The sequence below is a fragment of the Copadichromis virginalis genome, linkage group LG3 (assembly GCF_057382275.1).
Source record: "Copadichromis virginalis isolate Kocher_CV1m ecotype Utaka linkage group LG3, C_Virginalis_male_GT1.1, whole genome shotgun sequence".
Taxonomy (NCBI): Eukaryota; Metazoa; Chordata; class Actinopteri; order Cichliformes; family Cichlidae; genus Copadichromis; species Copadichromis virginalis.
Window position 1 is genome coordinate 64,923,767 of NC_140620.1, and position 24,581 is coordinate 64,948,347.

The following is a 24,581-nucleotide window of genomic DNA, read 5'->3' on the forward strand; positions in this document are numbered from 1 at the left end:
ATATGAACCTAAAATTAAGAGTATTTATAGATTTAATTAGTTTTGGAGGTATGGGCAGAGAAAAGGCTGGATAGATGAGTCTGGACAGACTGTCCATGTTGGTTAGCAAGATTCTCCCAAACAGAGTTATGTCCCTTTGCAGCCACATGTTTAAAATTGACTTACACTTTTCTATATTGGTACAGATATTCTTATTTTCTGTTGATGTCTTATCCTTGCAAATTACAATGCCCAGATACTTCACCTCTTTTTTGATCTGCATATTATTTATTGCTTGCAGGGGACACTCATGCAGAGCTAGAATTTTGCATTTATTAATATTCAGCTGTAGGCCAGAAGCTTTGGAGAAATGGTTGATCGCCTGCAAGGCTAAAGGAATCTGGTCCTCATTTTTTAGAAACAGGGTGGTATCATCTGCCAGCTGACTGATTATTATCTGTTCACCCATCACAGTTAACCCCTTAATGTGACTGTTTTTAATCAAAATAATTCCTCTGACACAGAAGACCTACATTCCTGGTTTAATTCTTGCTGTCAAAAAATCATGGACTCTGTGGCTCCTTTAAAAACCAGGCAGCTTAAGGCTAAACCTGAGCCTTGGTTTAATGAGAGCAGTCGTGCTGTTAAGAGGGAATGTCGTCGAGCAGAACGGAGGTGGAAAAAGGATAAACTGCATGTATCATTTCAAATTCTCAAAGACTGCTGGCATCGCTACCAGAACACTGTTAAAGAGGCAAAAAGGGAATATTTTGCAAATATTATTTCTTCCAACTGTCATAACCCACGTGTGTTATTTAGGACCATTGACACTGTTCTTAATACTCCTTTGAATGTCTGTTTGGAAGTTTCTCCTGAGATTTGCAATGATTTTCTGAACTTTTTTATTGAAAAGGTTGTCACCATCAGGGCTCTTATCACAGCTCCTGACTCTGACCCCTCTGTCTCTGTCCCTTGCGCTGCTGTTTTCACTCAGTTTGAGCTTGTGACGCTCTCCTCTTTAGAGGATGTGGTTCGCCATATTAAGCCCACAGGTTCCCCACGGGATCCTGTCCCTCCACAATTCTTTAAAGAAATTTTTCCTAGTATACAACAGTATGTCCTTGACATTATTAACAGCAGTCTGTCTTCTGGTGTGGTTCCTGCAAATTTCAAACATGCAGTAGTACAGCCACTGCTTAAGAAACCTGGCCTTGATCACACAGTTTTAGCGAACTATAGGCCTATTTCCAAGCTGCCTTTAGTCTCCAAGGTTTTAGAGAAAATTGTTTTTAGTCAACTGAAAGATTTTCTAGATGAAAATGGAATCTTTGAGGTTTTTCAGTCAGGTTTTAAAACCCTTCACAGCACAGAATCTGCATTACTAAGGGTTTTTAATGACATCCTTCTGGCATGTGATTCTGGTAACCATGTTGTTCTTGTCTTGCTTGACCTAACTGCTGCCTTTGACACAGTAGACCACAATATTTTAATTTCTCGATTACATGATGTAGTGGGTATTGGTGGCACTGCACTCAATTGGTTTAGGTCTTATTTGTCAGATAGAACTTTCTCTGTCAGCCTTCTCGGTTACGAATCGTCTTCTGCTCCTCTGTCATGTGGTGTCCCACAGGGCTCAATTTTAGGGCCACTGCTCTTTTCTCTGTATCTACTGCCTCTGGGTTCTATCCTTAGAAGGCATGGGATCTCATTTCACTGTTATGCCGATGACTGCCAAATTTATTTGACACTAAAACGCAAGGATGCCATCTCCATAAAACCTCTCTTGACATGTCTAGATGACATTAAAGCTTGGTTGGCTCGAAACTTTTTAAATTTTAATAAAAAGAAAACAGAAGTGTTGGTGTTTGGACCCAGTGGTCCCTGTGAGTCCTCCTCTGTTGTTTTAGGATCCCTGGAAGTCTATTTTAAATCTGTTGTTACTGACCTTGGTTTTAAGTTGGACAGTGATTTTAAATTGGACAACCAAATCAGAGCAGTGGTGAAGTCCAGTTTTTATCATTTAAGGCGACTGGCAAGACTAAAATATTTTCTTTCGAGGCAGCACCTTGAAACAGTGATCCATGCTTTTATTTCTTCCCGCCTGGACTACTGTAACTCACTTTATGTGGGGGTCAGTCAGTCATTGCTCTCACGTCTGCAGCTGGTTCAAAATGCGGCTGCACGACTCCTAACAGGAACTCGAAAAAGAGAGCATATAACCCCCGTGCTGGCCTCTCTGCACTGGCTGCCTGTGTCTTTTAGAGTTAATTTTAAAATTCTTATGTTTGTTTTTAAATGTCTACACAGTCTTGCCCCGCCTTACCTCTCTGAGCTTCTTCATCCCCACATACCCTGTCGGTCTCTCAGGTCAGCTGACCAGCTGCTCCTGGAGGTACCGAGATCCAGGAGGAAGCTCAGAGGGGACAGGGCCTTCTCTATTGTGGCTCCAAAATTATGGAATAATTTGCCCATGCATGTTAGAGAGGCCCCTTCACTGTCCACTTTTAAATCACGTCTTAAAACCCACGGCTTTTAACCTCGGTGAGACTTAGTTTCTTTTTTAATGCAGTAGTTATTTAATTAATGATTTCACTCTTCTTTTATTTGTTTTTTATTTATATCTCATGTAATTTTATTTTACAGTTCCAATGTACAGCACTTTGTGTCAGCTGTGGTTGTTTTAAAGTGCTTTATAAATAAAGTTGATGATGATGATGATGAAAATAGACAACAGCTCAGCAACCATGATGAACAGAAGTGGTGAGCTGCTACATCCCTGCCTTATCCCTCTATTAACCTCAAACCTTGAACATGTACCATGTTCTAGCAAAACAGAGCTGTTAATGTCATTATATAGCATCTCTATAACATTGATAAATTCCTCTCCAAAACCAAAAGACTGCAGAGTTTTTAATATGAACGTATGTTCAACTGAGTCAAATGCTTTGTAAAAATCCAAGAACAGGATGTACCCTCTCTCTTGGATTAATTCACTGTATTCAAGGAGATCCAAGACCAGCCTAATATTGTTATGAATTAGTCTTCCTTTCAAAAAACCTGATTGTGTTTCACTGATAATGTTTGAGATGCCTTTCTTTAGCCTCTCAGCTACAGCTCCAGACAGGATCTTATAGTCAGTGTTTAGTAAGGTGATGGGTCTTAAATTGTCTAAAATTCTTTTATCCTTACCCGATTTAGGGATCAGGGTTATCAGCCCTTGTTTCATGCTCGGCATCACTTCTTTTTTCTCTATCGATTCCTTTAATGCATCAAACAATAAAGTTCTTAGGTCCTTCCAGAAGAATTGATAAAAATTAGTAGTGAGTCCATCTGTCCCTGGGGACTTGTTTAATGCCATTTTCATGACCACCAAATCCAGTTCCTCAATTTTAAGCTCTGAATCACACAGATCTTTGAACGGCTTGTCAATACATGGGATGAGATTATGAATCTTATCAAAGAAACTATCAGAATCAGCTGCTGAATATTCTGAGGAGTACAATTTGGAATAAAAAGTGAAGACTTCTTTTCCAATCTTTCTGAAATCTTTACATTCAGTCCCATTTATCAACAAGCTTGAGATTAGATTTCTCTGCTGTCTGCACTTTTCCAGCTTACTAAAATATGATGAGTTCTTTTCACCTGCCTCAATCCACTTGGCTCTCGATCTTATAAAGGCACCCTGGGCTTTCTCTAGGTAAAGATCGTCTAATTTAGTTTGTAACTCCATCAATTTATTCTTTTCTTGCACGTATAGTTTTTCTTTACTACAGCACTGAGTTATTTCACGAAGTAAATTACTTTCATATTCCCGTTTTTCCCTGTTCAGTTCTTTGCAGAATTTTATAGTGAATTCTCTGATTTTGAATTTAATAAGTTCCCATTTCTGTATATTACCCACTACTGAGTCATCATTTTTTATATCTGTAATTTTATGTCTAATTTTATCACAATACTTGTCCTTATTTAAAAGGCTGGCATTAAATTTCCAATATCCCCTGCTACTACGTTTCATCCTTGTTGGTTCTAAGACAAGATCAATGAAACAGTGATCAGATAGGGGTGCTTTGGAGATTTTAGATGGTGAAGTACACCTCAAAATGTCATCGCTCACTAACCAATAATCAATTCTTGACCTGCTTTCTCCATTAGGTTTAAACCATGAATAATTCTTAACTCCAGGATTCAAACTTCTCCAAATGTCTGTAAAATTATTATCACTAGAAAAGTTCTCAATAATGTTATTCTGTTGCCTCCTTCCTAAGCGAGGAGGCCATCTGTCCATCCATTCATCTGAGGTCATGTTCCAGTCTCCTCCTACTAGGATGTAATCTGTGGGGTACATAACTTTAAACTCTGAAATAACATTTGTTAGATTTTCCAATAGACGTTTATTTTGACCTTCGTTATTATGTCCATAAAGATTTGTAACAATTAGAAATATACCTTCGCTCTTCAAGCTGCAGTTGACCAATGACCCTCACTATCAGCTTTATATGTTATAATCTCCCCTGGGAACTTATTAAAACAAATCGCCACACCTCCAGATCTGTTAGATCCACGACTGAAAAGAATCTTGTCTCCCCACTGATTAGCCCAAAAGGTAACATCGGCATCCACAGAGTGAGTCTCTTGTAAAAACAGACAGTGACATTTTTGCCCCTTGCAAAATAAAAAAAGTGCCTTTCTCTTAACAATTTCCTTCAAACCCCGAACGTTTAATGAACCAAAAGAAATTTTTGAGTGAACCATAATAAGAGTATGCTAAGAAAATAACTTTTTTTTAAAAAAAGAAAAGAAAAATATATAAACATGAGTTTAAATTGTAACACTTGTCACCAACTCAGTGACTAATAACCTTTAACTTTAAGTAGAACTCTTTTGTCCCATTAATAATATTCCACTGTATACAGTCTTACATCAAGTCTTTCATTCAACGTCGATGATCCTCCGTCCTTCGATGTATCCATGAGGACCCCGGAAAAAGGCCCGTTTCCCAGCCCGTCTGGCTTGTTCAATTTGCGGCCACAGCCGCCTCCTCTCTTCCCAGTCCTCCCGCGGCAGTACCTCAGCGAAGTGGAAACCCCCGTTCTTACAGACAGCCGAATCTTTGGTGCGACGCCAAATCTCCTCTTTCACGTGTCTCAGAGCAAACAGAATGATGATATGTCGGACCTTGTTCTCAATCTTCTTCCCAACTCTATGCACCACATCCACAGATTCTTCAAGCTTTGATATCATATCAGGTGCGATCTTGCCAAGAATTCCAATAACCAGCGATCTGACACCTTCATCTCTTTTCTCTTCTAATCCTTTAATCCGGAGGCACCACCTCATTTTGTACCTTTCTTGCTCTCACACTCTCTCCTTGAGATCGTAGTTATCTTTGGTCAACTGCTCGTTTCGTCTCTCCAACTCTTTAACCTTTTGTTTACATTCTTTCACCTCCTCCGAGTTGAACTGAACCGCTTTGGCTAGGCTGGCTAGCATCGTACTAGCTTGCTTGCATTGCACACTCAGGTCAGCTAGCTGCTCGTCCACTCTTTTTTCAAGGTTTTTTCTACGTAGTCATGATCCGTTCCTTCTCTGCTGTCTTCCTTTCCATCACATGGCGATGTTGTTTCTTGTTTTTTGAGGTCGAGTTTGAATTTAGCAGGTTTAACTATACTTGGGGCAGTCATTTTACTACTTTCGAGTGGAAACAATAACGAACACAAAGTAAATTCTGGGACAAGTTCAACGAGCTCCTAATTCGTGCGACTGCTCAACTCGCCATCTTGCGCCACCGTCTCACTACTAGATGAACTTGTGACACACATCTGCAGCAGAGGCTGAGTGGCTGCTCTCACACCTGGAGCATCCAAATCGACCCACAAACACGCTGAAAGATGCAATGCCATCAATGTGGATTGTCAAGACTGAGAGACCTCTTCCCTCTGACCCCTCCCCAAACCCTCAAACCCTCCTACCCACCTCGACATACAAACTCTGTGTGGCTTCACGTGTTCTGTTGATGTTTACATGATCGAAATAACTTGAACACAAACACAAACAAACAAAGAGGAAGACCGCACCGGAAGGAAACAACTACAAGTCCCAGCATCCTCTGTGTTTAGGGAGCAGCAGTGAAAGTGAAAGCAGGAGGAGGAAGGTGGAGCTGAGGCAGGTGAGTGTTAACATGAATATGTTTCTTCTTATGACATAAAATAATTCCACGCTGTTCGTGTCTGTGGGTGAAATGTGAGGCCGGTCGGCTCCTCTGAGCGCTGGTTTCCTGTAAGTAGAGAGGAAGTGAGTTTAGCTGAGCCTCCGTTTAGTGTGAGAGAGCAGGAGGAGAGTGAGAGCTGTGCTGAGGCAGGGTGAGTGTTAACACCGCTCTGACATTACTGTGTCTCTGTGGCGGGAACAACAGGCTCCGTCAGTGGAGGCAAAAATAATCAGACTTTGGTTTTTCAAAGGAAACAACTTTATGTCGGAAGTTCCCGCACGCTCATTGGATAACGATGTGTCAATCTCGAGCTATTAGCCAATGAGCGTGCGGATTCACAGAAAGACCCGCCTTTATCACGGGACTTTAAAAACTACAATGGCGACAGAAACTCCGTGAGTGGAGTTCAGGGTGACGTTATGAAACTGTGACGTTTGAGCCACTTCCCGTTGATCGTGAAACTGATGGTTTCTGGTGTTTGGGTCTGTTTTTCTGTATTTATGCAGATAAAGTGTAAACTCAGATGAATTATACCATCAAATGTTAAAGGAAAATATCAGGATGAGTGTCTGTGAGCTGAGAAGGACGTGAAGCGAGCAGTTTATCCCAGAGCTGAAGCTGCTCTGTGTGCAGAGATGAGCTCAGATTCCTGCTGTGATTGATCAACAGTCACAGAAATGTAGACTTGTAGTTATTACTGCAGTATGGTCACAGCAGATACTGATAAACATGTATTATGAGGATGGATGATCAAGTTTCTCACTCTCTCCTTTAAATCTCAGTTTTTTCTTCTTCACAGTTTATCTGTTAATTTATTAATGAATAACACTGAAAGAGTTTCTGTTATATTTCCCCTTGAACATCAGCTTATTAGGGCGGCATTAGGAAATAGCCCCCCTCCAAAGAATGAATAAATGAATGATGATAATAATAAAATGATTCAAAAGCAGAGCTCAGAGTGGTAGAATGGTCAAACATGGATCCACGGGTGGTTCAACTGCATTTGGTGACGTGACCAAAGCAAATCTTTCAAATAATCCCACCATCAACGGGATGTTGTCTCCTTTACTACGGTTACTTTACTTGGTCACCGTGTGAATTTCTTTGAAATGAACCAAATTCTTTTATTTGTTGGTTGTTGCATATTTAACCTCTACAGTCAGGAAAGGAGGAGATGAGGCCTCAACAATGTTGGGTTGTAGCTGTGCTTCAGGTTAGAGTGAGTGTCCATGGAATAAATGTAAGTCAGTGAACTGGAAACATGACTGTGTTCAAACTTTGTTTCCTTTTTATAATGAGTCTAATCAAAGGTGGACAGAAGTATCTCCACTGTGACTTTTCTGTGTCACCATCAGAGCTTCTGCACAGTGTTTCTGGGGCAGATAACATTGCAGCATTATGGAGACATTATGGAGACAAAAAGAAAAGCGTCTGGACTTCTTTAAGTTCAACTTAAAGAAATCCAGACGCTTTTCTTGGACTGTTCAGTGTTGAGTCTCATTCACACACTCCCTCAGACTCTTCACACACACTGATTTGCTGACATAAACACACTCCTGTGTGCTTCACACACACACTGAGGACCATCTACAGACTGTGAGCTCCGTCTTCTTTGTCTTTGGAGCCGAACTCTGACAAAGTTAGGAACAAAACTTTCTCCAGCGTGTGAACTTTCCTCCTAGACTCAGTCTGAGCAGTCAGACCACATATTTCTAAAGCAGCACATGAAGGTGTGGCTCACACACACACAGGTGAAGGAAACAGCTGCAGTATTAAAAACTGCTTCACTGTCTACAAATATATGAACTGAATGTTTCTTTCAGGCTGTAAAAACCTTATTTATCCTCCATTACAGTCCTGCATTCAGAGCATTACTTCTGTTATATTAGTACATGTATTTTATTCTGATGAACACATGAAACTCTGAGCTGGATTGAATCCATTGAATCAGAGTCCAGGACTCAGACTAAACACACTGAATGTGTCCTGAGCTCGGCCGCTGTTCCACAGTAACTGCTGTCAGAGTCACTGTTACTGAGTTAGCTTAGCTAGCAGAGCAGCTAGCAGTTAGAGTATGAACTCTGTAAGCAGTCAGCTCGGTCCTGGACATGGTTACTGACATAAAGCTGCTCTCTGCAGCCATGTTTGACCTGCTGCTTTGTAGGACTACAGTAATGGAGGATTTGGAGGCTGAACTGGGCTCTGTGACACTTTTTGTAGTGAACTGATGAAAGCTGCGTCTCAGATGGATGTTAGTCCAACACATCAGACACGACCTCTGCAGCTCTCAGTTGATGTGCACATGAATGATTTGTGTTTCCTCTGCAGGTGAAGGTAGAAAGTGTGTGTGAGCTGATGTGAACTGAGCAGCATGGATCAGTGTGAGGACAGAGAGGAGGGAGTCCCTCCCTCTAAAAGCACTCTGTGTGGGGAACATGAGAGCCAGACCAAAGCTCAGAGGTGAGATGACCATCTCTAACTGTCCATGACTCTTCTCCATGTCACAGCTCAGCACTCACATCACTGCTCCATCATTATTCACACTCATACCTCTGTGTGTGTTGTTTTAAAGCCCAGAGCTGTGGGGCGTACCAGGCTCAGCTGGACATAACCCTGAAACTAATCCAGAGCCTGGACCTGAACCCAGCTGTGTTTCCTTAAAGAGCAACGAGTCGAAGGGTGTTATTGTAAACTTTAACAAAAGACTGTTATGTGACAAAGAGTAAGTACATTATTTTTATGAGATTGTTCATCATGTCTTTAATTTAATGTTTCCAGTTTTTCCTTCCTGTCTCATGAAGCTGTGACATTTATTGTTTTTCTTTTAGGATCAATAAGAGGCCAGAATCTCCTGGACCTGAACCCAGCTGTGTTTCCTTAAAGAGCAACGAGTCGAAGGATGCTGTTATAAACTTTAAAGGCTGTTCTTCTGCTGCTGAGAGGTAATGTGTGTCTAGATGTTGTTCCTGACTCTGTATTTCTGAATAAATCCTCATGTTTAATATCAGCTCAGCTCTTTTTCACACATTTCTATGTTGGTATGTGAAGCGGTGTGTGTTGGAGTGTTTCCACAAACACAGCAGTCAGAGTGGAAAGAGTGGATGTTGTAGGAGGTGTTTGTGTAGTGAAGAGGCTGAGTGTCTGTAGGACTCCAGCTGCTCCAGCAGGTGTCTCCTTTGTGCTTTGCTTCAAACACAGTGTAGGGAGGAGCTTCCACTCAGGTGTTTCAGGTGTTGCTGGATGGAGGAGGACAAATAGTTTTTCCCTTCAGTGACACTTCAGCAGCTCAATGTTGTGGGAGATGTTTGTCTTTATGAAGGTTTATGGATTATTGTTCTTACTTTGGTTAAACTGAGCAATACATTTTCCATCTAACATTTAAAGTAAATTTCCAGGTGAATAAAAGATCTGCAGCTGCAGCCTCTGTGATGTTTCACAGTCTGAAAGTAACAAATTCAACCAGAGTTCAAACAAAGGCTTAATATACGTGTGTGTTTGATATAATGCCAACAAGTACAAACAGGTGTTCTTACAGGTCTTAATCACAGAGGTCTGATAAGTCTGGTGACTTTCACACTCAGCAATTTTGCTGCCTTTTATTTTATATTGGCCTTTTTAAAGCCCTTCAAAGTCTCCCACATTCATACAGAGCTTTTAACACCAAACTCCTTTACAGTCCTTCTCCTCTCACACACGATCACACGACTGATTTGTCTGCAGCAGCTGTGTTACTGCTAGTATTTTATTATGTGTGTAATCTCCTCATATTGTTCCTGTGGTTTAGTTTGACTTCCTTCTGCAAACTCAGCTGCTCTGTTGCTGATACACGTCTCCATGAATATGATTGATCAGATGCTGTCAACACCATGTGTTTCATGTGAGCGCTCAGCTGAAACCCTGGGTTGACTTATCGAGTTAATAACAAGCTTCACGTGACTGTGAATGCTAAAGTGAATCAGATAAAGGAAAGAGACCCTGCTAATGTTCGACTCACTTCTTAGTGTAGATCCCAGGAGGAAGTTCAACATAGCCATTCTTTGTGCTAGCTCGACCAAACCTGAGACCACAGTGCAGGATAATGATCATCATCTGTCTCTGTCAAGGACATTTAAAATCCACAAATAACAAACATAATTATATTTGATCATTAAAAATGATGATTAAACAAAGTGTCAAACATACTTAAGTAGAAGGACTGATGTTTGTGTTAAAATACCCTCTTAAAGCTGAAATAATGATTCAACTTCTTTACTCAAGTAAAGGTAAAAGAGTACAGGCTCTGAAATGTACTCACAGTATTAAAGTAAAAACGCCATCTTTGAAGGAAATTTCTGCCAGTTTTTGTGCAAAGTTCCCTGAATTTCTACCTCCAACATTAATATGAGAAAATTATCTGAACTTTTATTCTAATGAATTTAATCAGCTTGAACATTTTGTAGCACAAAAGTAGAAAAAACCCAAAGGGAATCAAAAATAGCTCCGTTTGCTGTTGCCTGCATTGTAGATGGGCGGCTTTGCCTCAACACCTAAACAGGAAAATGAGTTTAGTCAAGTATTAAAGTGGGATTGAAGAGGTGAGGAAACCAGAGATCAGGTGTTGTGGTGCAGCATTAAGATAAGATGGGGCCTGATTATTTAAGACCTTGTATGTGAGGAGCAGCCAATGAAGGGAAGCCAAAACAGGAGAAATCTGCTCTCTCTTTCTAGTCCCTGTCAGGACTCTTGCTGCAGCATTTTGGATTAGCTGAAGGCTTTTCAGGGAGTTTTTAGGACTTCCTGATAATAATGAATTACAGTCTGGAAGTAATAAATGCATGAACTAGTTTTTCAGCGTCACTCTTTTTAGCGTTTTTTAACAACAAGCTTCTGTCTATTAGGGCTCTTGTCTCGCCGACTGCTGCCTCAGATCCGAGTCTTTCTCCTGTGTGCTCAGCTGTCTTAGAGCAGTTTGATCCCGTCTCCCTTAATGACTTGACTGCGGTAGTTCGTAACCTAAGATCATCACACTGCCCCTCTGATTGTCGCCCCCCAACTACTCTTTCAAGGATTGTCAGGTTGGAGATCGGCCTATAATTAGCTAAGACAGCTGGGTCTAGGGATGCTTTTTAAGTAAAGGTTTAACTACAGCCAGCTAGGGATGGGTACCGTTTAGATTTGAAAACCTGCTAAATCAGAATCAGTTGCTGATGACGGCTTTTTTCTTTTCCATCAATCACGTATAATCTTAACTCAAAGTGAACATAGACTTGATTGCTCAGATCAGCCAATTCAAAATGCTAATTCAATCAACTCTGAGTTTATTTCTAGACTCAGTTTGTTGGCCCTGCACCTTAAAACTATTCCCTGTTTGTCCCTCGTGTTTTTTGGATATTGTTTTCACATCTTATGTCACGGCTAGCGGGGCGAGCCATGTTGAATTTAATAAAGGACCCAAGATGCCAACACTGCTGTGAAGTGAGTGAGCTTTATTGAAACGGTGAAGTGCAGTGGAGATGGCCTGTGCAGAAGCTAAGATAACCTCTACTGAAAAAACTACAAAACTAACCTGAAACCTTAAACGGAGACACGGGGAGACAACACAGACGAACCAGCAACAAGCAGGAGAAAACAAAGGGCTCATATATATATACACAAAAGAGCCATCAGGGAATGAGAAAAGGGAGACACAGCAGGATTCATTGGACATAACCAGACAAGGGGAAGCAAAAGTAGACACACTAACGTAGGACATGGCACTGTCAAAATAAAACAGGAAGTGAACACAGAGACACAATACTAACACAGTACAGAGGGAACACAGAAACCAAAACCTCAGAACTAGAAAATCTTAATCAGAATGAAATTGTAACAAAAGACAATAACAATCAAAACAAAACTACTGAGTCCACAGACTCGGGACATACATCGGCTCAAACTGTGGTCATAAATATTTTGTACTTGTAAATCAGACTGTGTAGTTGTGAACTGAGTTTTGTAACATTGTGAAACAAAATATCTGGAAAGTTCATGTTTTTGCGTTCATTGATTTGTGTGTGTAAAAATGTAAAAATGTAATAAATGTAAGAAACATTAGAACTACTTTTGCTGACACAAAGTTTGGCGAGCACTGCAAGTTGTCCCTTTAAACCAGTCACTGATATAAAGAGAGCACCTTGTTCCAGGGCATCTGAGCATGGAGGGAAAGCTTTATGCAGGAGATGGTAAGAGCTGTTGGGACTAAAGAAACTGAGCAGAAAACTGTCACGGCGACGGATGGCCGGTACTGAATAGGACTCAGGTGCAGAAACCCAGAGCGGAGACGGTAGATGATTTAATAGTTTATTACGGTTAAGTGCAAGGGGAACGTGGCTAGGGCGAGGGAACGAGGCCTGAGAAGTGGAACGGAGCTGAGTGGGGAACAGTCACACTGAGGGGAGAGGATATAGAAGTTAGGCAGGTAGTGAAGGCAGCTCAGAAGTGGCCAGTATAAGAGCAGCAATTCTTACTTTGCAGTTAGGGACCTGGAGTGTTTGAGAGGGGGATGATGAAGATCCAGGGGAGGCTGAGTGGCGTGGAAAGGCTGACCTGAGATCCGGGGCTCCAGATGGAGTGTGATGGCAGGAGGGCAGGCAGGTGAGGCACAGAGGGATTTCCAAAATGATCACTAGGTATTCCGAGTCCGGAGGTGGAGTGAGCCAGGGTGGGTACGGCAACTGTAGCACAAAAGAGTCCTTGTTAGTAAGATGAATCACAGCGAGAACTTGAAACACAAGACCTGTTACCAACATGGGTTGATGACGAACTGGCAGTGAGTGAACATCGATGTGTGGTTTAAATCCCTCTGGCTTGATAGCCTGCAATAGGCTCCAGGTGTGCAGGAGCTGGAGTTGGCCCTGCCCAGGGGCGGATCCCAGGTCAGTTCAGGAGCCTAATGGAAACTCCAGCCACCCACCGTAGACCATGACAAAAACTACAGACATCTGGAAACTGAGTTGTTAATTCTCAGTGGGATCAGCAGGACTAGCAAAGCTTCACCATGACAGTCATCTGATTGACTGAACCCATCCAAACATCACTTCATGGACCTTTAGCTTGTGTCTGTGTGTGGACAGACATAACATGAGCTAATTATACATTACTCCTCCACAGAGTGGACCAGCAGAGAGCAGAGGTTTCCACTGGTCAGTCTGCACAGCAGCATCAAACACACCTGGACTCTGTGGTTATGGTTTGTAGTACTACGTTTACATTTGTTCTTTTCAGTCACCTCTATGCTGCACTTTGTGGACCAGGGGATTGTCAGTGTGTCCAACATAAATCAGAGTTTGGGCTCCATGATTTCAGTCAGATTGGGGTGACTGTAGCTCAGGAGGGGAGCAGGTCAGCTACTAGTTAGGTTTGTGAATCAAACCCTGGCTGGCAAATGTACTGGGTAACGTACTAAACCCAAGCTGCCCTCTGATGCATCCATCAGAGTGTGAAAGAAAGTATTTAAGCATAGAACAATGTGCTTGGTTGAATGAGGCATGTTGTATAAATGCTTTGTGTGCACAGAGTATCAAAGAGAGCTATATAAGTACCAGTCCATTTACCACTGGGTAATTCATATAGTCTTCTTTTCCAGTGGCTGGAGGACAACATCACCATGTTTGTGAAGAACGAGCTGAAGAAGATCCAGAAGCTTCTGAGTCCAGATCACCCAGAAACTTTAAAGAGCCAGATGGAGGATGAGGAGATGTTTGAAGAAGAGGATGAAGATGAAAGAAAGAGCTGCAGAGAAGCATTTCTGAAGATCACACTCCACTTCTTGAGGAGACTTAAGCAGCATGAGATGGCTGACCATCTGCAGAGCAGTAAGAGAATTTCTCTAAAGACTGAATATTGATCTTTCCTAATAGCTCAAGAAATGGACCAATAGACATTCATCCTTTCAGGGTACTGAAAGGCTATGATATTTATTATATAATATTTTTTTCTGAATTTCTTACCTTCAGAAATATTTGCTCCACTCTGTAAACGAGAACTTAAAGCCCAACTGAAGAAGAAATTCCAGTGTGTGTTTGAGGGCATCGCTAAAGCAGGAAGCCCAACCCTCCTGAATCAGATCTACACAGAGCTCTACATCACAGAGGGAGGGACTGCAGAGGTCAATGATGAACATGAGGTCAGACAGATTGAAACAGCATCCAGGAAACCAGACAGACCAGAAACAACAATCAGACAAGAAGACATCTTTAAAGCCTCACCAGGAAGAGACGAACCAATCAGAACAGTGCTGACAAAGGGAGTGGCTGGCATTGGGAAAACAGTCTTAACACAGAAATACAGCCTGGACTGGGCTGAAGACAAAGCCAACCAGGACATCCAGTTCATATTTCCATTCACTTTCAGAGAGCTGAATGTGCTGAAAGAGGAAAAGTTCAGCTTGGTGGAACTTGTTCATCACTTCTTTAATCAAACTAACAAATCAGGAATCTGCAGGCTTGAAGACTTCCAGGTTGTGTTCATACTTGATGGTCTGGATGAGTGTCGACTTAATTTGGACTTCAACAAAACTAATATCCTGACTGAAACAAGAAAGTCCACCTCATTGGATGAGCTGCTGACAAACCTCATCAGAGGGAACCTGCTCCCTTCTGCTCGCCTTTGGATAACAACACGACCTGCAGCAGCCAATCAGATCCCTCCTCAGTGTGTCGACATGGTGACAGAGGTCAGAGGGTTCACTGACCCACAGAAGGAGGAGTACTTCAGGAAGAGATTCAGAGATGAGGAGCAGGCCAGCAGGATCATCTCCCACATCAAGAAAGCTCGAAGCCTCCACATCATGTGTCACATCCCAGTCTTCTGCTGGATCACTGCTACAGTTCTGGAGGATGTGCTGGAAACCAGAGAGGGAGCAGAGCTGCCCAACACCCTGACTGAGATGTACATCCACTTCCTGGTGGTTCAGGCCAAAGTCAAGAGGATCAAATATGATGGAGGAGCTGAGACAGATCCACACTGGAGTCCAGAGAGCAGGAAGATGATTGAGTCACTGGGAAAACTGGCTTTTGATCAGCTGCAGAAAGGAAACCTGATCTTCTATGAACCAGACCTGACAGAGTGTGGCATCGATATCAGAGCAGCCTCAGTGTACTCAGGAGTGTTCACACAGATCTTTAAAGAGGAGAAACAACTGTACCAGAACAAGGTGTTCTGCTTTGTTCATCTCAGTGTTCAGGAGTTTCTGGCTGCTCTTCATGTCCACCTGACCTTCATCAACTCTGGACTCAATCAGCTGGAAAAACAACAAACAAGCTCTCAGACAGAGAAATACTTCTACCAGTGTGCTGTGGACAAGGCCTTACAGAGCCCCAATGGACACCTGGACTTGTTCCTTCGTTTTCTCTTGGGTCTGAAGACTAATCAAACTCGTTTGCAAGGCCTCATGACACAAACAGGAAGTAGCTCAAAGAGCAATCAAGAAGCAGTTCAGTACATCAAGAAGAAGCTCAGTGAGAATCTGTCTGCAGAGAAAAGCATCAATCTGTTTCACTGTCTGAATGAACTGAATGATCGTTCTCTACTGGAGGAGATCCAACAGTCCCTGAGTTCAGGACGTCTCTCCACAGATAAACTGTCTCCTGCTCAGTGGTCAGCTCTGGTCTTCATCTTACTGTCATCAGAAAAAGATCTGGATGTGTTTGACCTGAAGAAATACTTTGCTTCAGAGGAGGCTCTTCTGAGGCTGCTGCCAGTGGTCAAAGTCTCTAAAAAAGCTCTGTAAGTTATAAAGTTTTTATTATTTAATTTGGTTGGTATGTTATGGAAAAACACACTGCATCAACTTCTGTTTTGTTTTTGTCAAAATCACTGTAATATAATCACTGTACCTTTATATACACGTGACTTGTATTAATGCTGCTGCCCTCTTGTGGCTAAAGTGTAATTATGTTCTTGTTATTAGGGAGGATTTGAGAGTAACATGCCAAGTGAGTCAGCACCTTCGCTTTAGCTTAAAAAATCCAAATTCTTATGTCATCAGTTATAGTTGCATGTATTCATTATCATAACTTAACCTTTAATATTGATGTCTTAAATTTATTTTGAGTAAACTAATGTTAAGGTTCAAATATTGGGGAAGGAGAGTACAAACAACCATGGTCCAGAACTTGGTCAAACAATTGATTTTAATGAAATACACGCGTGGGAAGACCAGCTCCGTTCGCAGACCGGGCTGATCTCCGACTTAATCAAAGCATAAACAGATATTTTATACCATCAGGGCTTGAATTTAATGACGCCCCCTCATACGTCACAAACAGAATATATGCATACGTCAAATCAAAACCACAATGACTTTTAACACAGTTTAAAAGAACATTATCTCCTATCTTCATGGCAGGTACTTCCTGTCACTGCCGGATGCTCGCTTATCATCTTGACACATCAGCAGCGGTTCTGCGACAAACTGCTCTTTTGCAACCCCGAGCAAAACATGATTAAACTTCCACCTATAAATGATTCTCTTTAACTAAGTGTGTGTCTCGTCCTTAAAGGCTCCTCAAAATAACCTGCACTTAGACTCTGCTTTCGGTTTCAGTTCTGCAAAAGACACACTCTTCAAACCTGCAACTTCCTGTCAGCCTGCAACTTAGTCTTTCTGAAAGACACACACTGTTTAAACATCTGAATGCAATATCAATTCTGTAGATTATATTATTAATGCAATGGTAATGATGATGATTATTAACAACAGCAGCAAAATATCTCTCCAATCTCAATACTCCCTCTCTCGACCTCTGGAACACCAGAGGTCACAATACATTATGTTGGGTCACTCCTCGGCCCACTCAGCTGCTTCCATGTCCATCCATGGCATCATGGACATCGGGGTCACCACTCCCGCTCTGACCCTCTCTAGCCGTCCTCTGGCTCAGCAAATCAGACAACCTCATGTCCTCTAAGTGGCCCAGTAATAAACACCAGCTCCCCCTCGAGAACACTCCATGCGTAAGATTAGGTTTTTTCTGCGTCCCTCTCTTGTGGTCCATCATGCCTCGGGCCTCCAGGATCCTCACCCCCCTGTGGTCGCCGAGATCTTGTGTAAAGCAAACCAAACACCTTTTCCTGCACCTCCCTAACTTATCATCTTTGGGACTCTTTAATCAAAAGCCTGATCCTAATTATCTTCTTGACTTATTGACTTGTATTTATATATATTCTTCAACGTTACTCATCATTTTAAAACTCTTAAAACGCTGCTTTCACGTCCCTGCATGCGTTTCCTGTCGCTTGCCTTATCTAATCATCAACATCCTGTACACAGAACTCTCGCTGCTGCAAGGCCTCCACTCTGACCTAGAATCTCCTTTCACAAGAAAATCATTATAAGCGCCTATTCTACTAAAAGATCCAAAAAAAACAACCACTTTAATCAATTAAGTTTAAACATATAAGCAATTACTCCTGCATACATTTTATCATAGCTAAACGCTGCCTTGAAACAACTCCTGTGTGTTAACACCAGTGTTGGTCAAGTTACTTGAAAAAAGTAATCAGTAACTAATTACTGATTACTTCCCCAAAAAAGTAATCCCGTTACTTTACTGATTACTTATTTTCAAAAGTAATTAATTACTTAGTTACTTAGTTACTTTTTAAAAACACGATTTACAACCTGAATAGGTGATAAAGCGATAGATCTTTCAGCCCAATTCTACTTTTTCTGCATAATCCATCATACAAAATGTAATCAAATGGAAAAGTCTCTTTTTTTAAACTTGTTTTATCAGTTTTAATCTTTTAATTTTATGCATCAAGCAAAAATTTAATTATATGCAACATTCTCTGACTTGAATAAATTAGTTTAACATTGAAACCTATTTTCTGCACATTCCAGCACATAAAATGAAATATTTTTTGTGTTTACACTCAGTCTTTCAAATAGATGCAAGTAAAACACAGCAGAAAATAAATAAAATCAAAGACTAGCGGTCCTTTGGCTCTATTTTCACCTGTAAAGCAGGACTGGGGGTAGGCGGAGGTTTACCCTGGTGCAGGTGTGCCGCGGTCAGTTGAAGAATCCGCGAGTTTCTCTGTGAATTTCCCATTACGTCGTTGCGCACTCGGTGCTTGCTTGGAAGTTTAGGGTTTTTTTTCCGCTGTAAAAGGTTTTCTTCCCACGCACAACGGACACTAATGTTTTTGTCACTTTTTATGGAATCAAACTCAAAATAAGGTCAGTACTTCCACGCTTTAAACGCTGCACGCTCATACTCTCTCCCACAATCGATTTATGATCCATTGTTGATCTGCACACAGCTGTTGTCACTAACGGCGCACTCGCTTAGGTCACTGTCGTGAGACATTCTCGCAAAAAAATCACGGTTTTAGTAACGCAGTAACGCAGCGTTCCTACGGGAAAGTAACGGTAATCTAATTACCGATTTTGCAATAGTAATCCCTTACTTTACTTGTTACTTGAAAAAAGTAATCAGATTACAGTAACGCGTTACAAGTGACGCGTTACTGCCCATCTCTGGTTAACACTAACTTCATTTTAAAACTCACATTTCCTATGTTATAACCTGTTTTTGGTACAGCCTTTTTATTTCATCTTGCTCCTTTGATGTAACAATACCTTCTCATTCTAGTTTATCAGACTTAACCAAAATATATGCTTTCCTTCCTTTGGTCCTTCTCTAAAGCAAGAAACTCCTATTCAGTTCCTCTTTTCTGTCACTTGTTACAGGGCCAGCTCAAGTTCAGTTAAACGCTAAATTAATTTGAGGCCTTTTGCCTGGAATCAATACTGTCATGTGTGTTTATGGACTCTATATGTCTGTAAGCGTGTGCAATCCTTCAATAACTCATATCATCCTCACAGTAGATTGGCTAATCATAGCGCTAGCCAAAGGCTCATGACCCTCAAGAGACGAATTGAGCCACAACTCCCTTAAAGGCACAAAATGCAATATGTATAAAAAGTCATTTCTACGTATAAGCTCTCCCCTTTATCCTAAAAATAAATCTATGTAATATCTGTATGTGTGTCTTCTATTCATTAATGTAATTGTCAGTTATTTTCTCTCTTTATTTTACCTTCTTCTTGTTTACCTCTTTGTTTGTGACGTGGACATCCCTAAACCATCCTGAGTTCCGGCTTCAATTTCAACCCAATTGTACCCTCTATTCTCGCAGTCGAACTCGTCTGGGCTTCACCTTCCCACTGGCCCCTGTGCCCTTCTCTTAGTGTCCTTTGTTGTCTTGTGCTCACCAGCAAACACAGTCTGTTTCTTCTCTGTTTCTTCTCCGTTGCTCTTTTCAGTATTTTCCTTTTAGATTAAATCCCAGCCTGGCAAAATATCCCATTCAGTGTCTTTAAACAGTTATGTCACACTGTTCTTACCAGCCTGCAGTTCACCGTGCATTTTCCATCACGTGCTTTTCTTCCATGCTGCTGCTGGTATCGTCAGTGTAGTTTCAGTTGCACTGTCTTTTGCCTGCTGTTAATTCTTGAAGTCCACGATGTTCTGTCGGTCTTCATCAGGAGATTAACTGTCCTATGAGCTTCTTCTCAGGATCGGGACAAGTGGGAGGTCAAGCTGTAAAATTTTAAGCCAAAATCTGGCCTGTTTTCCTCCCAATTCTGTTAATCAATGGTTTTGTACTCAAGATTCTAGGTTGAAAGAAGTCCACCTGTATTGACACACTAAAGCATACAATTAATATCCTTTTCATTTCTTTTCTTAAAACCTCCATTTGCTTCATCTGCCTGGAGTTTAACTCGTATGTTTCTCTCTCTGTGTGCTCACTTGTCACAGTCAGTTCCTTTTATGGGCATGCAAAGTTCCTGTCACACACACCATTTCCTGTCAACCTTGCAGCTGCTCAGAACCATATTTTCTGTTTCTATCTCTCCTGTTTTGTTTTTTTTACAGGCTAATAAAACTCTTGTTTTACTACGTCTTGATCTAAAACAATTCACCCTTATTTCACGCACACACTTCTAAATATACTAAATTCTTTGCGTTTGTCAGATCGTCTCACACACACACCGCCTTTTCTCTCACACTTCCACTTCTGCACTCACTCTACTATCAACTTTCATAGTGTTATTATTATTTATTATTTTGTACAAATCACACCCAATCACTCAAAGCCTGCTACTCACAGCATTCACACACTTAAACTGTGACAAGAGTTGAGGAATATACTCACAACACGCTTTCCTAAGAGTATTTCAGACATGCCTTTCATAATCAGAAAGAGCAAGTCAAAGAAAACAATTGAAACCTCTATTAATTCTCACAGCACACACATAGAATAGAAAAAATAAAACACACCAGCATTTATTGCTGATGAGAGGTTACTCCTAAAAGTAATATGTTAGTCTTAAATATATACAGTGCACTCACTATATTTATACATCAAAACTCAGTCAATTACTATACATCCACTACGGCAACTCAAAACTTTATTTATAGCCCTCTAATGAACATAAATGGCGTCTTAAACACACACTCAACAATGTTTGCAGCAGTATTTGTAAAACCAACTGTGGTTTAAACAGTTCACTGCTGACTAATTTGCATTTTCACACTCACACACACACAGTCTAAAAATAGCTCCAGCACTGCCTCAGACTCCTTTCACACAGAGATCTCTTATTTTATATTACAAAGACGTCTTATATTTACAACCACTGTCACATCTGTCAGCTTTAGCGCCTAAACAATTTCGACAAATTTAAGTTAACGGTCCAACCGATAAAGTCCAACTTTTTTGTGATCAATTAACCAGTATCTGTCCAACAGTTTCTGGCCTCATCTCTAAAATCCCTAACTCAATTTAAAAGCGTCAACCAACCCAAACTTTGCCTGAAGCTCTATTTTTGGCATTTCACAGCCAAGGCTTACCCCGAAGTTTTAAGTTAAAGTTACACGCCCGAAGTCCAACTTCTGCTGGCCAAAAAAGCGCAGACTACCGTTCCAAACGGTAAGGAGACTCTAACTCCTAGTTATTCTGGAGTGCCCCAAGCTCCACAGTGACCAACTGACTATCCCTCTTCGAGGACAATGCCTAAGCGTCCTTGGCATTGGCAAGCGTTACCTCTGAGCACTGCGCTTCCTATCAGTCCAACTGACGTTCTTGAATAATTTATAATACTTTGGAACAACAGTAAAACAGCCAAAAAAGTGTAAGACTGAAGCAGGTCCAACCTTATAACCAATACGGGCTCCACCCCAAACAATAACCAAATTCCCTAATATACTAAAATCACTCAGCAGTCCAACTGCTTTCCACGGTCCAACCGTATTAAATCCTTTAGCGGTCCAACCGCATTCAATCATTTTTAGCAGTCCAACTGCATTAAATCCTCAGTACTGTCATGAGATTCTCATCAAAATCAAAGCAGACATTCCCCAGTAATTTCAGTGAGTAGACTTTAATTTGTAATGTCCAATTTGGCACACTTTGGAAATAATTCAACAGGTAGTGCCTTACCTTTGGATAAGCGGCTTAGAACAACAATGAGAAAAAGAGAGCTGATTATTAGCTCATCAAAACACAAAACAAAATCACAATGAATTATCGGTTAATTTCATTTAAAATAATTCATTAAGTATTTATGTACAATTCAAATTAGTTAATTACATATTTTGTTGGTTTGTTTTCTATTTTAATTATTTTACTGACACATTTAATGAATTATTTAATGATGTATTTATTTAATTCACGTTGCTACTCCTGGCCCTGCATCGCTGTTCATAAATACATTTTATTTGTCAGCTTCACCCATCAAAGTCAGGGGGCGGGGTTAATGCTGATCAAGTCAACACCATTGCTTTGGTCTGGTGGGCGTTCTTTTAGTGGGCTTTTCTCAATACTAAGTAGGCCTACACACCAGGGTTTGGACATGTGTGGACCCAAACTATACTTTTACCCTTTTTTGTGTGTCACCAAATACACTTTAATATTTTCTAGACAAGAATGTAGTGGCATAATCTTTAACCTCTTTTGGCTCCAAACAGAAGTGACAGACTTGAGCAGGGTTCATTTAAAGGCTGACAGAAGTGGAGTGGTGACGGGGAGATGTTTGACAGGACAGTGTTTCAGCCTCCACAGGTTCATGTTGTGCTCCATCAGTCAGTGAAGATGAAGTCAGTGCTGACCAGGCTGTAGAGTGTGTGAGGGATGTGAATGAGGATGATGAAGATCTGATGATAGCAGATAAAAACAGGCTGCAGAGACTTTGAGCCATACAGGGCACACAGTGTGTGTACAGAACAGCTGAAATCATTATGGAGGCCTCACTGGAATATGGAAGCATCACAGTACAGCTTCAGTGAAGCATTAAAGTCTCTGATATGAGATGAGAAATGAAGCAGCCAGAGCTTTTTCATGAGTGGAAACCCACTGTGACTGTGAGCTGCTGCTACAGCCTCCAGATTAGCCAGCAGCTCATCCTGCTCAACATGGACCTGTGGTCAGAGTGTGTGCTGGATAATCCGGCCCAGGATGAGGCCAAACTGACATGGGATGAAATGTCTGTCACATAATTGAGCTTAGTGTAGTTTCATTTCTGCACAATTTAAAAACAACCAAAACTTTGTTCTGTCTTTTCTATGTTATACTGTAGACTTTCTTTGATACTGTGTCCAAAAGGAGCAGCTTTTACTTTGAAGGGGAGCCGTCTCTGTTTCCTCTTCAGGTTGGATGATGGAAGCAAATTAGTAGCTGTGTCCCAAAACGTCGGCTGCATCCTCCAGAGGCTGCATTTGAAGGCCGATTACGTCACAGCCAGGCGACGAAGGCTGTCCGTATTTGTCGACTCCTTCAAATGTGCCCGACAAATGCGTCCTTCATTTCCCCGAATTTGAAGGATTCGTCGGGTGTGTCCTTCGTGGCCCACCATATCCCAGAATTCATAGCGCGGCCCAGCCAAATTTCAGCTGCCAACAATGGCGGCAGCTACTAAGTTTTCAAATTACTCTTATTAATCTTTCTGGGTCACAAAATAAACTTTTAACATATTTTCAGGCGAGAAAGTAGCTGTGTAAACTTCAAATATCTGCTTGGTTTATCAAGACATCGCATATTTGCAAAAGTGTGCCGACGTTTTCGGAGACGTCTGTTACCCACCCGCTCGCTAGCAAGCCGGGGGGTTCAATGGTCACTCCAGCCGGCGAGAGCAGCGGACGCCCGGCTTCATCGTTTTCAGACCCCGCTCTTTCGCTACTCAGGTGAAACACGATATATAAGTCACTCGGAGAACTTAAAAATGTAATTGTTTGCCTTTTTTCTGTGTTTTATTTGTTCCGGAGTAAATCGGTTTGGCTGAGATCAAAGTTCCTCCGGGATTTTCACACAGCTGAATAAACGTTAAACAGGAAACTGATTAAACAGAAGTGTGAGACGGTCGAGAATTTACGCCAGTGTCCTGTTATATTTTAGATAGCAAGGAGCAGACGGCCGAGTTTATTAAACTCCACCGACACAGCGGTGACGCAAATCTGAAGTCTAGACCGTCCCATTTCACAGCCTCGCACTTCCAGCCTTTTCGGTCTTTGAAGGACCCGGCCCACGTAGACCGCGAATACCGGGTCCTCCGAAGGATGCAGCCGACGTTTTGGGACAAAGCTAGTGTGTGATGTTCTTTCAGTGTTGCACTTTGTAGACGCTCCCTGAGCACTGGTCTCACAGCCAGCTGCACATAGAGACCAGTGTTGTTAGTCCAGGTCAGAAGATGACTTGTTGGAATGAAAATGAGCTTGTAGTTTGTCTGCTTTAATAATGTGACTGGAAAAAGGTGTTGGACTTCAAATATGTCCATTTCTTTCACACTTCACCTTTAAAAGTGAAGCCTTGTGGTTCCTGGAACGGAAAAACACGACTTTTTCAAGTCTTTGTCCTGTTTTTATGAGAAATGTACGACTTTAATGTGAAACATTCAGAGTTTTTTCTCTTGTTGTGTTTGTTTGAAGCTGCTTCCTGTTGGCTTCAGCTGTTTGGAGTTTCCATTTTCTAAACTTCTACATTCTGAACCTTCTTCAGCTCTGAACAGATGATGAAACACTGAATGATTTCAAGCTCACACTTTGTCTAATAAACTTACATCTTTCATTCTTTATACAGATTGAGGGACTGTGGTTTGTCAAAGATCAGCTGTGATTATCTGGCAGCAGCACTGAAGTCCAACCCCTCCCATCTGAGAGAGCTGGAGCTGACCTGGAACTACAAGCTGCAGGATTCAGGAGTGAAGCATCTGTGTGGTTTCCTGGAGAGTCCAGGATGTGGACTTGAAACTCTGAGGTCAGTCAGCATGTTTTAGTTGTGCTGAGATGAATATGATGTGAAAGTTGTGCTGACACTAAACTGCAGACATCAGGCTGATATTATACTGATCCACACTGAGGATCTTCATGGT

General features: G+C 41.5%; 1 protein-coding gene across 1 annotated transcript; it reads left to right on the forward strand.

The window, feature by feature from the left end:
• The first annotated feature begins 13,798 nt into the window (after positions 1 to 13,798).
• LOC146716642 (protein NLRC3-like) lies at positions 13,799 to 24,485 on the forward strand. Its single transcript, XM_085452552.1, has 3 exons — positions 13,799 to 14,019; positions 14,161 to 15,931; positions 24,290 to 24,485. The coding sequence occupies exons 1-3, from the start codon at positions 13,812 to 13,814 to the stop codon at positions 24,483 to 24,485; spliced, it is 2,175 nt and encodes a 724-aa protein (XP_085308678.1). The 5' UTR covers positions 13,799 to 13,811.
• The last annotated feature ends 96 nt before the right edge of the window (positions 24,486 to 24,581 follow it).